The sequence below is a fragment of the Phascolarctos cinereus genome, unplaced genomic scaffold (assembly GCF_003287225.1).
Source record: "Phascolarctos cinereus isolate Bilbo 61053 unplaced genomic scaffold, phaCin_HiC Scaffold_4;HRSCAF=312, whole genome shotgun sequence".
Classification (NCBI taxonomy): Eukaryota; Metazoa; Chordata; class Mammalia; order Diprotodontia; family Phascolarctidae; genus Phascolarctos; species Phascolarctos cinereus.
The window spans coordinates 699,014,674-699,032,039 of NW_027555847.1; the positions used below are offsets into that span (position 1 = coordinate 699,014,674).

A 17,366-nucleotide genomic window follows, 5' to 3' on the forward strand; every position below is an offset into this window, starting at 1 on the left:
GAAGGCAAATGGCCCTTCAGGACTGTAGACTCTCCCTTAGGAGAACAGGGGAAGGTACCCTGGGGCATGCAGTGGCTGTCTTTCAGGTAAGAATGGAGGCAAACTCACCTCCCGCAGGCTGTCGGCTATAAGGGTCTATCAGGCCTTTAGGTCCTCACTCAGGGGGAAGGAAAGCAAATCCCTCAAGAGGCAAGGGTCCTTCAGGGCCACAGGCTCTTTATCAGGGGAGAGTGAAGACACCCCTCTCCCGAGGTGAAGGGTTTGCCCTCAAGGCAAGTGTTCCCTCAAGACCACAGATTCTCCCTTGGGAGAATGGAGGACATGTCCCCATGCCATGGGCTGCCTCTCCTTGAGGGGAAGATGCCAGCGAGGGGTGGGCTCACTGTCTTGTCCAGCCCTCAAGGCCAGCAAACATCACAAGACGCTGAAGGGAGAGAGCTTCCAGAGCTACGAGGTGGCCCACATGCGCCTGCTCAAGCTGTCTGAGCAAGGAGACTTGGAGCAATTGGTGACGGACTTCGTGGCCCAGGAAGAGAAGAACTTTGCTCGGTTCAACTATGTCACAGAGCTGAACAATGACATGGAGATGCTGAACAAGAAAATTCAGAGTATCCAGGTCTCTGCCCCCTCTCAGAGCCCTTTCCCACCCCACGGGTCAGGGTTACATTCCGCCCAAGCAGCCCATGCAAGCTGGGGGGTAGGGGTGGAGGGGATCCATTACCTATGATGGTTTGTAAAGGGAAGCAGGTTTAAAGCAATCCTCTCCAACCATCACCAATATCAAGGCTCCAGAGAGGCAGGTGGCATCCTGGCTAGTACTGTCCTTTGAGTCAGGAAGACCTGAGTTTAAATCCCACATTTACTACTTACTAGCTGGCTTAGTGAAAATCTCATCACCTCCCCAAGCCTCAGTCTTCTCATCTGTAAAAAGGGTGGTTGGACTCAATGGCCTCTAAGATCCCTTCCAGCTCTAAATGGATGGTTCTGGCAGTGCCATCTGCTGACCAAAGTATTTTAGGAGAGATTTCTCCACCTGAAAGAAGTTTAGGCTATTACAGACTCCCAGACTCTTAGAGCTGGAAGGGACCTCAGGGGGATCAGCATATTTTCTCATTGTACAAATAGGCTGGGGACTGGTGCATTTTTGTCCTCACTGAAGGAAAATGACAGTCCTTGGCCCCAGATTTTCACTTGGCCACGTTGAGCAGAGAAATGGTCTTGGAGGTGTATAATAAAGGATTGATCATGGAGTTAGGAAGTTGGGAAGACCTGGGTGTGAACTTTGCCTCTTGCACTGTGTGCTTTAGGCAACTCTCTGAGATTGCCAGGGACAGGTGGATTGGTATAGCCAGGAAATCACAGGTCCTTCTGGGAACACAGATCTGCCTTGATGAGACTATCTAATCCAACCTCCTCATTTTACAGATGGGGAAACTGAGGCCCAGTGAATTGAAGTGTCTTGTGGTCAAGGTCACATCGTTAGTAACAGTATTAGAACCTAGGTTCTTTGATTCTAGAGTTCATGCTCTTTCCAAAGTAAGATATTACCTCCTTTAGGTATTGACAAAATGTTGGGCAAGAGTTCTAACCATTCTGTTGGTTCCTAAATGCCCTAGCTGGGTATCTCGGTGTTGCAGTGGACAGAGCTCTGGGTCTAGAGCCAATGGGAATTGAGTTCAAATCTGGCCTCAGACACTAGCTGTATGACCCTAGGCAAGTCACATAACCCTGTGTGCCATACCTTCCACATCTGTAAAATGAGCTGGAGAAGGAAATGACAGCTCTGGGCTGACTCAGTTTCCCCCTCTGTAATGATAACTCTTATTTATCACCATAGCTAACATTTATATAATGTTTTGAGGTGCTATTATTCCCCCTATTTTAAGTTGAGGAAACTGAGGCAGACAAGTGAGGTGACTGCCCCAGCACTGCACAGCTAATAAAGTGTCTGCAGCTGCTTTTAAATTCAGTATATACATATATATGTGTATGTATGCATATATACACATACATATATGTGTGTGTGAATATATATGTGTGTATATATGTGTGTGTGTGTATATGTACACATATATACATATATATACATACATATATATATGTTAGAGATAGCTGGTGGCATTGGATAGCACATTAGACTTGGCATCAGCAAGATCTCAGTTCAAATCTAGCTTCAAACACTTACTAGCTTGAGAAACTGGGGAAGTCACTTCACCTCTGGTGTGCCTTAATTTCCTCATCTGTAAAAGGGGGATAATAAGAGCATCTACCTCCCTAAGAGGTAAGGATTAAGGTAAATAACATGTAAAATGTTTTGCAAACCTTAAAGCACTAGATAGATGTTAGCTGCTGTTATTATACCCCTTTTACAGATGAGAAAATTGAGGCTCAGAAACAACCTGCCTGGGGTGACGCAGGCTAGTAAGTATCAGAGGTGGGATCTAAGCAAAGTCTTCTAAATTAAGGACTAAAACTTTTTCTCTAGGCTGGGCTTCTCTCTGGAAAATGAGGGGATCTGATTCAATGCTTCCTAAAGTCTCTGAGCTCCACAGCCCATGAAAAGAAGACCAGGTGTCCCTCTCCACCAGTGACAAAGGGAACTGCCTCAATGTAGACAGACTGTTTCAGGAGGCAGCTCTAGCTTCTGGTTTGGCTGCTGTGCCTAGAGAAGCTAATAATGATACAGTTTATAATCCATAATCACACTCAGATTTATTTTTAGGGGGAAGTCGAGGTGGGGAGGGGGGAGGGAAGTGTGCTATAATCTTCACAGTATGGTTCTCTTTGGTGTAGGATGAAATTTACCTCTTGAAATCTCAGCAGCAAGTTTCTGATGATGAAGGCCAACGGACTGTGAGGGAATTGGAGGTGAGAACAGTTACAGGGAGTGGAGGTACGGTAGGAATCACTGGGCAGTCAATTGGTCAATCCCTTGGCCAGTAGATGTTGGCCAATTCTGTGACCTTGGGCAAATCGTGCCATTTCCCTGGGCCTCAGTTTCCTCATCTGTCAAATGAGCTGGAGAAGGAAATGGCAAACCACTCCAGTATCTCTTCCAAGAAAACTCCAAGAGTCAAAAAGAGTCAGACATAATTGAAAAAAAGAAAACCCCCCCAAACAAAAGCCCACCTAAACAATACATGGCAAGACTGCCATGCTAATCTGGAATATGGCACTAGGGGGCACCAAAGCACCAGTTTCCATGATCTTCTTACCCAATGTATATATGAAGGCATAGAAAGTTTGACCCTTCAACCTGGAATCCATCACAGACACATGGCCTTTGAGTGTTGGAATCTCAATCCAGGATTCCAAGAAGAATTTGTCTCTTAAGTACAACTCCCGGGAATCTGTGAACCCCCACTTGGCCAACCCAAACTTTCAAGTAGCAGTAGCCAGAACTCAGGTCCCACTCATGAGTCTTTGGGGGTTGAGAGGCCCTTTTTTCTCCCCACAAAAAAGCTGAGGTTCCCTGAAATCCCAGATGTTGAAAGTAAGAAGAAGGGGTTCTCTGGCCTGTCCAGTCATCTTTATACTTTTTGGTTGGACAAGTCATTCAACGAGCATTTATGATGTGCTTACTTTGAAGAAATACAATGTTTGCTCCTAGTGGAATAAAGTAGGTGCTTAATCAATGTTTGTTGATTATGTGCCAGGCACTGTGCTAGGCATTTGGTACACAAAGAAAGACAAAAACAGACCCTGCCTTCAGGGAGCTTACATTCTAAATGAGGAGGCAGCATGCAAACAACTAGGTATAATTAAGATATACACAGAATAAATTGGAAGTAATTTCAGAGGGAAGCCACTGGTATTAAAATGGTAGTTTGCAGTTTCCCAGGCTTCCACTTTTTCAATAACAACATTCCTCCACTCAAGACGCTTCAGTGGCTCCCAATGGCCTTTAGGAATAAAATACAAACATTTCCAATGACCATTTAAAGCTGATCACACTCTGGCACCCATGTTTACCTTTCTGGGCTCATTATACATTACTCCTCTCCATCTACTCTTAAGTTTCAGTCAAACAGGCCTGAATTTCCCATCTCTACTTACGCATGGGCTGTCTTCTATGCCTAGAATGCTCCATTTTCTTTACCTCTCTGCCCCTAGAACACCTATCCTAGAATCCACCCTACAACAGATGGGTTGTCCAGCCTATGCTTGAAGACTTCCCTTAAAGGGCAGGAGTGGGTGGGTGGGGAGGGTGACTCATTACCTGGTATGGTATTATTGCTTGTTCTGGAGTTAAAGCAGCTGGCTTTCCTTCCTACCTTTAACATTTATAACAGATGTGACCTTAGGTAAGTCATTTCACTTGTCTGAGCCTCAATTTCTTCATTTGTAAAATGAGTCTCAGAGCTCCCACTCTTGGATTTTGCCTTGGCACAAGTGCTACCACCTTTTCCCTGTTCTTTTCCTCATGTTAGAACTAGAGCCCCTCCCCTTATTATTTCAGATCTATTTTGTATGAATTTCACATTTACTTACCAGTTTCTCCCCAGGAAAATATAAGTTGCTAAAAGGCAGAGACTGTTTCTTTTTTTGGTCTTCATATTCCCAATGCCTGGCACTTTGTAAGTGTTTTTATATTTTTAAAGATGAGCTTTCAAATAAGTGCACCTCTTTAAAGAGCTTTGTCCGATGGGGACCTGCTGGAGTCCTCAGAACTGTATAGAGTAGGAATTAAATTGGAGTAGGGGTGAGGTAGCCAAACTGTCAATAAGTTATGTTACTTTGGGTAGGTCACATTACTTCCCTCTGCCTGAGTTTCCATCTTGGAAAAAGGAACAGATTGGAGACAAGAAGGTTATGTGGCACAATGGAAAAAGCCCTGACTCTAAGGTTGGAGGACCTGAGTTCAAATCCCACATAGGATGCTTATTCCCTGAGTGACCTACTTCCTTGGCCTCAGTTTCCTCATCTGTAGAATGAGGTGGTTGGGTTAGATGACCTGTAAGGTCCCTTCTAGCTCTAGATCAGTGGTTCTGTGATCCTATCAATCCCCCTTTTGAACTTCCCTATTACTGGAGAGGACATCACCATCCTCCCTGTTCTTCAGGCTCACAACCTAGGAGTCATCCTGGATTCCTCCGTTTCTCTCACCTCCCTTATCCAAGCTGTTGCCAAGGCCTGTCCATCTCACATTTGTAACATCTCTAGCATATACCTCCTTCTCTCCTCTGTGCTGCCACCCTTCTGGTGCAGACCCTCATCATCTCATGCCTGGATTATCACAATAGCTGCTTGTGTGTCTGTCTGCTTCAAGTGCATCCCCACTGCATTCCACCCTCCATTCAGCCACTAAAGTGATTTTCCCAAAATGTAAGTCTGATCCTGTCACTCCCATACTCAATAAACTTCAGTGGCTCCCTATCACCTCTAGGTTCAAATAGGAAAACCTCTGTTGGTATTCAAAGCTCTTTATAAGCTAGCCCTGTCCTCCCTTTCCAGTCTTCTTACACCTTACATCCCCCCAGCACCATCCCCCTATTGGATTCCTGGACACTGCTTCTTCACCAAGACGCTCCATCTCTAGGCTCTAAGCATTTTCTGCAGCTGTACCCCAAGCCTGGAAGGCTCTCCCTCCTCATCACCACCTTCTGGTTTCCCTGGCTTCCTTCAAGTCCCAGCCAAAATCCCACCTTCTACCAGAAGCCCAACCCCTCTTAACTCTAGTGTCTCCCCTCTGTTAATTATCTCCTATTTATCCCTACGCTATATATTATATAATGTCCTGTTACCTATAGCTTATTTTTGCATGTCTGTTTTGCTTGTTGTCTCCTCCATTTAGACTTTGACTTCCTCGAGGGCAGAAACTATCTGTTGCCTTTCTTTGCATCTCCAGTGCTTAGCACAATGACTGCCACATAGCAGGTGCTTAATAAGTGTTTATTAACTGACCAACCATCCTATGACATCGAGAGGTCTGGAGTGATAGTCATATGTTGTCCCTCAATCACCTGGTGACATATTATGCCCATTTTACAGATGAGGAAACTGAGTCAAGATGGATGGATGGGGGTGGGGTGACACAGTCTTTGAGCATCTGCTGACTGAGCTTTAGGGCCTCAGTTTCCTGGTTTGTCAAAATGTAGAAGCTGAATTAAATGACCTCCAAAATCCCTTTCAGATCTAGCTCTGTATTGGGTGTTTCAATGATTGACCCTCATCTATTAGATTGCCCCCTTTGGAGCTACAGCTAGGGTGGGGCGGCTGGGCTCCTTCCCAGCAGCAGCCTTCTGGCATCCCAGGATGCAAAGCTGATGTCAAGGCTCATTTCTTGCCTTCGGGCATGTTTGTGTTGGCCCAGGGGCAGCAGTGGCCAATTACAGTCTCCAAAGGATATGGCAGCTTCTGGCTGAACGAAGGAGCCCTTTCTAATTAACAGTAATTGCTTGCCTCCTTGTCCTGAGGCCCCCTAGTAGACCCCAGCTTGCTGGAAAGGGGTTCTACAGCATAGCCTTCCTCCTCTGCTCTCGGGGAGCTGAGACCCAAGAGTAGAGGGAAGAATGTTCTTATTTGGAATTATTGGGCCCTGGCAGGAAAAACTGAAAAAAACCACAGAAGATGCCAACCAAATTGAGAACACCAACAAAGAGATCAATAAGACCCTTGACCAGCTCAAATCCTCTGTGGAGTTTCTATTTAAGAAGATCGGTTGTGATGCCACCAAGATTCTGGAACACTTGGGGGAGACGGGGTCTATCACCGACATCAATTTGACACAGTACTTTGGTAGGTGGGGATCTGAAGCTCTACTTGCCTTTTTTATCTTATTTTTATTGATAATCTTTTGTTTGTACACAATACTAGTTAATATTTGGGGCAGCTAGGTGGTACAATGAATAGAGTATAGCCCTGGAGTCAAGAGGACTTGAGTTTGAATTCAAAAAAGAAAAGAACCCAGATCCCAGCAAAGCATATGTTCTGACTTTTTTTTTTTTGGCAAAGCAATTGGGATTAAGTGACTTGCCCAGGGTCACACAGCTAGTAAGTGTCAAGTGTCTGATATGAAACTGGATTTGAACTCGGGTCCACCTGACTCTCTCCACTTTGCCACCTAGCTGCCTCCCTGAATTTTTTTTTTTAAATTATGATATTCAATAGTTCTGCTGGCCCAATGGAGTAAGAAAGACCTGGGTTCAAATCCCATCTCTGACATTTTCTAGCTGTGTGACTGTGGGCAGATTATTTCATCCTCAGTTTCTTTTTTTTTTAAATTTAGTATTTTATTTCCCCCCAATTACATGTAAAAACAATTTTAACTTTCCTTTTTAAAGCTTTGAGTTCCAAATTCTCTCCCTTCCCCCCTCCTCGCCCCCCACCCCATTGAGAAGGCAAGCAATTCGATAGGAGTTATACATATGTAGTCATATAAAACATCCATAATTCATCCTCAGATTCTGTGAAATGAAAGGGGATGTGTGGATCAAATGTCCTCTGAGGTCCCTTCCAATTCCAGGTCTGTGATCCCTCCATCTTAGACAGTTGTCTGAATTTCCCAGAATTCAGTGTCTTGCTGGAGCGTCTTACCATCTGTCGCTTTGCCCCTCCCTAGCAATCATCGAGAAGAAAACAAATGAGCTCCTGTTATTGGAATCCTGCATTCGCTTCTTGGAAGGAGAAGGTGAAGTGGAAGGTGTCAGGTCTTTGATAAACCCTTTCTGGGGTGGGTCATCACTCCTGAAGTCCCCAGAATCCCTCAAGGTCTTTGCTCCAGCCATCACTGGCGATACTATGAGTGAAAAAGTAGAGGAATGTAAGTTGTGCTTGACCTCCACCCCATCCCTTAATCAGTGTGACAGTCTATGTTTCAAAAAAAGTCAGGGTCGTCGGGCCTGGGAGCTGGGGGTGGGAAGGCTCAGCCTGTTTAAGCATGGAGACTCATTTCTAGGTTCAGTACCAGGGGAGGAGGGATTTGGCCTTTATGGTAGGGAAGAAACAAGATGTTTTTCCCAGTGGAAACACTATTGCTTGGTCCTTTGCTGGTGTGGCAACTTCATTTTATCCCCCAAGCAATTTTTTTTTTTGTCATTTCAGTTTAATTCAATACAGTTCAGCTCAATTCAGCAAACATTTCAGGGTTACCTCCTACAAGTCCAGAGCTATACTGGGTGAGTTTCAAAGAGGAAACAGAGGCAGCAGGACACATAGAAAACAGTATTGGCTTTAGAATCAGATGGGGCTAGGTTCAAATCCTCTCTTTGTTACTATTTATACAACCTTGGGCAAGTGCCTTCCTTTTCCTTGGCCTCAGTTTTCCCATCTCTAAAATGAAACAGACAGACAGACAGACAGACAGACAGACAGACAGACACACACACACACACACACACACACACACACACACACACACACACTGTCTTTTCCCATGTCCTCATTTCCCTTCTGGTAGAGAGCCCTTTAAGAAGCACAGAAGTTCTAGGACAGAAATGTAAACGCTCGTGTCCTGCACATAGGATTTTAAAAAAATCAACAAAAGTATAGCTAGTGGCCCCTCTGAGCTTTGTCCTCTGCTTTTTTTTTTCCTTTCAGGCAATTAGGGTTAAGTGACTTGCCCAGAGTCACACAGCTAGTTAAGTGTCACGTGTTTGGTCCAAGGCTGGATTTGAACTCAGGTCCTCCTGACTTCAGGGCCAGTGCTCTATCCACTGCACCACCCAGCTGCCCCCTGTCCTCTGCTCTTGATGTTGTGTTCACACCGACAACTAGAACACAACTTGGGAAAAATAGTGGGGGGAAAGAATTTTTAAAATATGAACACACTTCAAGAATCCTGCCTGTCATCAACGACCTCAAGGACCGGCAGGACTGGGGAGTTAGCCCGGGACAAGCTGCCGCTGCCGAAATAATAGGTTACAGCACTTTTAGAGATGTAGGCTACAGCTCTTTTAGTGTGAAGGAAGAAATTCCTTCATTCAATTCTTGCCAAAATCGGGTGCACTCCTTCCCAACAAGGAAGCACACTGAGCACAGAGGCAAGAGCGAGCTTTATACTGTTCATCTGGTTTCCCCTTACCCCTCCCTCCAAGACTCGGATTGCTTTGAGTTACAATCAAAAGTTTCATAATTGGTTAGGTTCACAATTCCATATTCTAATTAGAGAAACTTCAATCTGGGTTACAATTGGTGGAAATCCTGATCCTTTAGTTAACATATGCATGAGGTTCACAGAGCCGGAGTAGTAGTAGATTCTTGTGCTCGGACATTGACCCCTAGCCGGCTTGGACTGGTTTGAGTCTTGGGCTGTAAAGACAGGAACCCTGCTGTAAACATAGCTTAACCGACCCAAGGAATATCACTCTCTGCTTAATTAGTTAGCCATTCAGCACCTTTCCTGTTTTTTTTTTTTGCAGCTTATGTGGGAACCTAATAATTCAGCATTTCTCACACTGTCTCAGACATTGACCAGCTGTGTGACCCTGGGCAAGTCACTTAACCTCTGTGTGCCTCTGTTTCCTCAGTGGTCAGGTGAAGGGCTGAACCAGATAGCCTCTGAGGTCCCTTCTTTCCCTAAATCTGAGATCCCTTAACACTCAGTCCCACCAATGGCTTACAATAGGACTGGTCAGATAAGTGCTTGAAAGGACTTCCTATCCAACACAAGGATGCGTAATGGGTTTGGTGTAACCATATGAGTTCAGATCCCTGCTCACTGACTGCCTGGTGGTCTTGGTCAGGGAGACTAACTTCTCAGGCCTCAGCTTCCTCATCTGTAAAAGGAGGCAGTTGTATTCAATGGCTTCTAAGTCTCCTTTTAGCTCTAGAGAGATGAGCGAGTGATCTCCATGTGAAAATGCAGAGCATCAGTGTAGACTGACTGCACTAGCCCAAGGCATCGAAATACAAACCCACTGGAAATGTTGATGGTCATTTCAAGCAAGAAATTACAGGGCAGTTGGATCTTACTTAGTCAGACTTCATAGTGTACGTGAGATGCGAGTGTGAATGTGTGTATGTGGGTATGAGTGTGAGATGTGAGTGAGTGTGAATGTGTGCATATGTATATGAGTATATGGATGTGAGTGTCTGAGATGTGACTGGGTATGTATGTATGTGTGTGAATGTGTATATGTGAAATCTGAGTGTGATTGCATGTATAAATATGTATGTGAATATGAGTGTGTTTATGTGAGATGTGTGTGAATGTGAGTATATGAGTGTGAATGTGAGGTGTGAGTGTGTCAGGATAGATGTATAAGTGTATGAATTTGAGTGTGTGAAGTCTGAGTATGTATGTGTGTGAATATGAGTGTGTGGGAGATACGAGTGTGAATGTGTGAGTGTATATGTATAAGTGTGTGAATTTGAGTGTGAGATGTGCATGAATGTGAGAGTGTGTGTGTGAGTGTGAATCTGTATATGTGTAATTTGTCCATATTCTTTCTCATTATCAGTCTGCATTTCACTTCCGGTTTTCTTGCCTGCTCTCATCCAATCTTATCCCGGTAAATTTTGTGGCACATGCACTTAAAAATCTTTTTTAAACCTTGGATTTTTGACAACAGTGTGATTTTATCAGTGGAGAAAATTTCCTCTGCCCATGCAGACAGGGTACGTCTGTGATGCTTTGGGTCATCAAGCCAATATGTGTCTGAAGTGGGTTTTGAACCCAGAACCTCCTGACTCAAGGCTAGCTTTCTGCTGCTTTGCCCATCTGTCTCTCATTTTAAATTTAGATGAACGAAAATTTCATTAGAATGTAAGACCCTGGAGGGAAGGTGCTGCTTTTCATTTTGTCTTTTTTATTGCCAGCCCTCAGCATAGTGCATAGCACACAATAACAACAAACATTTAAGTTCTATGAATCACTTCATAAATATTTTATCCTTATAACATCCTTAAGAGGGTAGGTGCTATGATTATCCTCATTTTACAGATGAGGAAACTGAAGGCTTACATTATTTGACTAGGGTCGCATGACTAGTGTCTGAACCTGTATCTCAGCTTAGGTCTTTCTGACTCCAGGTTCAGCTCTCTAGGGGGAAGGGAAAGGAAGAGTATTAGTATTTATACAGTATCTATTGTGTGCCAGGGGTTTTAAAAATATTATTTTATTTGATCCTTGCAATATCCCTGGGAGATATTATTATCCCCATTCTACAGTTGAGGAAACCGAGGCAAACAGAGGTTAACTAACTTGCCCAAACAAAATAAGTGTCTGAGGGAAGATTTGAACTCATGTTTTCCTGATTCCAAGCCCAGCACTCTATCCACAATGCCACCAGCTGCCCTCCTAAGTGCTTGTCAAATTAAATTGAAATTTGAAGATACTTTGGGATGTCCAGATTTGGGGATCTTGTTCGTTGGCGAGAGGTGATTAGAAAAGAAAAGCCCTTTCTTAGGCAAACGAGCATTATTTAGTGCCATGACTAATTTTCACTTTCTTTGAAACAGCTGACCAGCCTCTAGACCACAGTCATCTCCGTGGTCTGGTGGCACAAAATCTCAATTCCAGGGATATATCGGATAACATACCTGAAAAGACAGATGACATCAAAGGGAAGAGGAAGCCATTGACGGCATAGGCTGACTGGTGCCGTGCTGGGTCATGTATGTACCATAGCTCTGTAGAATAAACAGTTTGTTCTGTAAGTCTGCTGGTGCTTTCGTTTACAGATCTTCCCCAGAAATACTTGGGTCAGCAAAAGTCAAGTGCAAAAAGGAAAATCTCATCTTGATGCCAGGAGAATTCTCCAGCAAGGAGAACTGTCCCAAAGTGGACTGAGCTGCTTCAGGAAACATGGGTTCCTTCTCTTTCAGTGTTTTCAGACTTTGAAAGACTGGATGACCATTTGTTGGGGATATTAGCACAGTGTATTAGCAAGTAGTTACTTACTACATTAAGTCCTGAATAAATGATTTTATTCATTCATTCATTCATTCACTTACATAGTAAACCCTAAATTTGTTCATAAAAATTCATTCATTTATTTACATAGTAGACACTAAATAAATAATTTTTCATTTATTCCTTCATTCACTTACTGGATACATAGTAAGCTGTGACTAAATGATTTTTCATTCATTTATTCACTTGTTCATTCATTCATCCATCCATTCTTTCATACCGTAGAGAAGATTCTTATTCAGCTGTGGGTCCCTTCCCACTCTGAAATTCTGGGATTTTGAGGTCAGCTCCCTCATTTTCTCATAGGTTCTATATAGTTGGGTGGACTCCTAGAGATTATCTGGAGTAGCCCTTTCATTTTGCAGGTTGAGAAAATGAAGCCCAGAGTGACTTGGCTTTGCGAAGTGAGTAGCTTTTGCAAGTGAGTGGTTTTCCAGCAGAGAGTGGTTGGTTACTTGTCAGGGATATAGCGCAGGGAGTTCTCATTCAGGATGGCCTCATTGGCCTCTGAGGTCCTTTTCAGCTCAGAGATTCTGTGAAAAGTCACATCTGTCCTACTCAAAGGCCATAAATGGAGGGGATGTGGAAAAATAGGGATACTAATGCACTATTGGTGGAGTTGTGAATTGATCCAACCTTTCTGGAGAGCAATTTGGAATCATGCCCAAAGTGCTATCAAACTGTGCAAACCCTTTGACCAATCAATACCACCAGTAGGTCTGTATCCCAAAGAGATAAAATGAGAAAAGGAAAAGGGCCTATATGTACAAAAATATTTATCGCAACTTTTTTGTGGTGGCAAAGAACTAGAAATTGGAGGGGATGTTGATCAATTGCAGAATGGCTAAACAAGTTGTGGTATATGATTGTGATGGAATACTATTATACCATAAGAAATTATGAGAAGGATGCTTTCAGAAAAACCTGGAAAGACTTCCATGAACTGATGCAAAATGAAATGAGCAGAACCAGGAGAACATGGTACACAGCAACAGCAATATTGCTTGATGATCACTGTGAATGTCTTAGCTATTCTCAGCAATACAATGATCCAAGACAGTTCTGCTATTCACCTCCAAAGAAATGATGTTATATGAATGCAGATTGAAGTATATTTTTTTTGGTTTTTATTTTGTTTTTTTATTAGGCAATGGGGTTAAGTGACTTGCCCAGGATCACACAGCTAGTAAGTGTTATGTGTCTGAGTCCTTGTTTGAACTCAGATCCTCAAAGTATACTTTTTTTTTAAAAAAAAAGCTTTCTTTATTATTCTTGGTTTTTTGGTCTGTGTTTTGGGTTTTTTTTAAAATTTGCAACATGGCTAATACGGAAATGCGTTTTACGTGACCTCACATGTATAATCTATATTAAATTGTCTTCTCAGGGGAGGTGGGGAGAGAATTGAGAACTCAAAAATTTTTTTTAAGAAGTGTTGAAAAATTTTGCTTATGTGTAGTTGAAATAAAATAAAATAAAAATTAAATTCAAAAAAGCCATATGCAGTCTTAAGGCAGGTACGTAGTGTAATGGATTGTAGGAAGACTCAACTTACTGAGTTCAGATATGGTCTCAGACACTAGCTGTGTGACCCTAAGCAAGTCACTTCACCCTGTATACCTCAGTTTCCTCCTCATGAACTGGAGAAGGAAATAGCAAACCACTCGAGTATCTTTGCCAAGAAAACCCCAAAGAGGGTCATGAAGACACAAATGAACAGCCAAACTTTTCCATCTAGATGAGGGGCTGGCAAACTATGGCCTTTGACCCAAAGCTGTCCCACCTCTGTTTTTTGTACAAGCAGAAATCTAAGAATGGTACTTACTTTTTAGATGGTAGACAAAAAGTATCAAAAGAAGAATAATATTTCATGAAAATTATATAAAGTTCAAATTTCAGTGTCCACAAATAAAGTTTTATTGAAACATAGCCATGTGCATTCATTTCCGTATTGGTTATGGCTGCTTTCACACTAAAATGGCAGAGTTGAGCAGTCATGATGGAGACCACATGTGGTACTCTCGTTGTAGTTATGTGGCACTCTCATCATCTTGCCCCGTTGCTGGGCACACCACCAACCATAGTGCTACAGTTATAACTCAACAACACTTTGAGTGCCACATGTATCGTGGTACTGTGGCATCCTTTTAATTACCAGCATATACCCACCAAATCAAAGCAAGAAAAGAGTATAATTGTGAATTTTTTGAGCTCAGGGCTGAGTTTGAAATTTTGCTGAATGAGAAGAACCTTCCTTGACTGTTCTATTATCGAACACTGAATGGCTTTAGAAATTAGCTTTTGCTGCAGACTTCAAATGTTTCTTAATGAATTCAACCTAAAATCACAAGGTGAAGTGGTTCTTAACATACAAAAGTTATACTGCAATAAAGTCAATTTGGTGGTAACTAAGGTTGCTTAACTCACAAGTAGTGGTAAGCTGGTTTATATATTTTCAGTGTTATAAAAAATTAAAACAAGAAGTGAGATTTCCATTCTCACACAAATTTGCAATGGATCTACTTTCTGAGCTCAAACTACAGTTCTAGCTGCATTTTTCAGACCTGGATGCAAGCACAAAAGAAATCTCCATATTTTAAAATCCGTTTAGTTTAGAAGCTTCTACCTAACTTTCTTTTTTCTTTTTGGTGAGGCAATTGGGGTTAAATGACTTGCCCAGGGTCACACAGCTAGTAAGTGTCAAGTGTCTGAGACTGGATTTGAACTTTGGTCCTCCTGACTCCAAGACCAGAGCTCTATCTACTGTGCCACCTAGCTGCCCCTCCACCTAACTTTCAATTGGATTATTGGCATTGTAATGACATGATGAAAGGCAAATATCAAGAGAAGAATCTAATGGAATTTTATAAAGTTTTATATGTATTCCAGGTGATGAATATCGTCAACTAAAATCATGTTTGTTGATTGACAAATATTTACCAGTACTTATCTGAGTGAAAAGACATAAAATCTCATTACTGATCAGCTTTAACAGATAAACATTTGCAATTGATTTTGATGATAAGAAACACTTAACTGAACTCTAAGTGAAGTATTATCTCCTAAAAAGAATTCCATTCTTCTCATTAATAAATCTATACTACAAAAACAATTGTACTCAATTATTATTATTATTATTGTATTTTAAATTTCATCAATTAAAAATGGTGGAAATTTTTTCTTTTTTGTTATGTAAGTCCTCATATAACATCCTTGATTTTACCTCTTAGCTCAAAGCCTAAAATATTTATTATCTGACCCTTCATAGAAAGAGTCTACATACCTCTGATCTAGGTAAATGAGGAACATAGTGTCCCTCACAAGGAACATGGCTGGTGATAAACGGGGCTGGTGCCTAGGAAAGACTGAATAACATGGGGTGTGTTCACAGAGTCATACAATCTCAGAAGCAGAAGGGACCTCAGTGACCATCCAGGCCAAGCCAGACCTGAAGAAGAATCCTTTCAACTAGATCCTGGACAAGTTGTAGTCAAGCCTTTGCTTGAAGACTTCCAGTGTGGGAGAGACCAGCCCAGCCCAAAGCACTCTGGATAGCCTTGTTTCAAGCTTTTCCCTTGTATCAGTCCTAAATCTGCCCCTCGGACATTTAGGCCATTGCTTCTTCTTTTGGCCTCTGGGTGCAAGAACAATTCTCATCCCTCTTCCACTCCACGGCCCTTTAAAGTGAAGACAACCATCATATTCCCCCCTAAGTCTTCTTTTTCCCCCCAGGCTTAGCATTGATTTCTTCAGTTATTCCTCATTTGGTTTAAACTGGAGGCTCTTTGCCATCCTGGACTCCTTCCTGGGTGTTTCCCAGTTTGTTTAATGTCCTTCCTAAAACATGCCCAGAACTGAACTCCATACCCCAGATGTGGCCCTACCAGGGCAATACAACAGGGCTATTTCCTCTTTAGTACTAGACACTCAGCTTCTCTTGATATAGTCTAAGGCATTTGCTTTTATGTTGAACTTGTGGCCCACTGAAAAACTTTCAAAAAGCTTCAGAACTTTTTCAGATGAACAGCTACCAAACTGTGTCTCACCCAACTTGCCCTTGTGATAAAAAAAGACCTGGAGAGAGAAAGCAGTGGCTTCCAGAAGAGACAAGGTTCTTGCCCTCATCTTGTACTGGGGAGATGGTATTGAAAGATTGGAAGGTAATACAGATATTCTTCACCCTCACCTGAACAACCTGTGGGTAGTGTGTTACTGGTGCCAGGAAGATTGGCAGGTTGTTGGAGAGAGAGACACATGCACACAGACACAGAGAGAGACAGAGACAGAAAAGAGACAGAGAAAGAGTGAAAGGGGAGAAGGGGAGAGGTAGAGAGGAAGAAAAGAGAAGAGAAGAGAAGAGAGGGCAAAGAAAGTAGGAGAGACAGAGACAAGTAGAGACAGAGACTGACCAAGGGGTAGAGAGAAACACACACAGGCAGAGAGAGACAGACACGGAGTGAGTCCACTGAAGACCAATGGAACTCTTAGGATGTGACTTAGAATTTATATGCAGCTTTGAGACTAATAGTTGTTCTCTCATTGTAAACTATAAAGTGCTATTGAAATTTCTATTATCATGATTATGATTGCCAAATAGGGGAAGGAAACAAGCATTTATATAGCACCTACTATGTTCCAGGTACTGTGCTAAGTGCTTTACAAATATTTTCTCATCTTACCCTCACAACAATCCTGGGAGGTAAGTGCTATTATTATCCCCATTTTACAGATAAGGAAAGTGAGGTAGAGAGAGTTTAGGTGACTTGCCCAGGGTCCCACAGCTAGGATTTATTGGAGGGTGGATTTGGACTCAGGTTTTCCTGATTCCAGGCTCAGCAAGTGTTCCACCTAGCTGCTGTTGAGATATTTTAGCACCCTGACTGTCCCTTAATGTGTTGATTTTCCCTCCCAAATTCTTGTCACCTGCAAATCTGATAAATGTGCTATCTACTTTTGTCTAAGTCTTTGAGAAAAGAATTCAGCCAAGATCCCTGGGGCCAGCCACCAGAGATCTTCCAAGTCATAACAATGACACCAGCTACCATTCAGTACTCCAAGGTCTATGGAATACTTGCTGTCATCCTAGTTGGCCATCACGATGAGTCTAGAAAGGAGGTACTGTAGGTATCATCATCCTCAGAGGTCACCCCTACAGGCTCAGAGACTTTGGCTGATTTGCCTGTGGTCACACAGCAAGGTGGGTTAAGCAGCCAGATTTTCCTGACTTCAAGCTCAGTGCTTTTCCCTACTATGTTACCTCTAGCTGATGTTGACCCTTTAATGCCTATTCTTTGGGTTCAGTAACTTAACACATGACAGTCAATCCACCTGTCATGCAGTCCTCCCCTTTCCATCTTGTTGACAAGGCCAGCATGAGATACTCTGTCAGACTCTTTGCTGAAATCCAGGTTGTAGTTGCTGTTGCTCCGTTATATCAGTCCTGTCTGACCTTTCATGACCCCATTTGGGGTTTTCTAGGCAGAGATACCAGAAATGGTTTGCCATTTCCTTCTCC

At 42.7% G+C, this 17,366-nt stretch overlaps 1 protein-coding gene across 2 annotated transcripts in view; it reads left to right on the top strand.

Moving 5' to 3' along the window:
* The window catches only part of CCDC63 (coiled-coil domain containing 63), a 54,438-nt gene extending 42,907 nt beyond the window's left edge, over positions 1-11,531 (top strand). For both annotated transcript variants that reach the window (XM_020970113.2, XM_020970114.2), the window contains exons 8-12: positions 396-616; positions 2,794-2,868; positions 6,546-6,738; positions 7,562-7,762; positions 11,401-11,531. In XM_020970113.2, coding sequence (XP_020825772.1) covers positions 396-616; positions 2,794-2,868; positions 6,546-6,738; positions 7,562-7,762; positions 11,401-11,531 — 821 coding nt within the window. The remainder of the gene's footprint in view (positions 1-395; positions 617-2,793; positions 2,869-6,545; positions 6,739-7,561; positions 7,763-11,400) is intronic.
* The last annotated feature ends 5,835 nt before the right edge of the window (positions 11,532-17,366 follow it).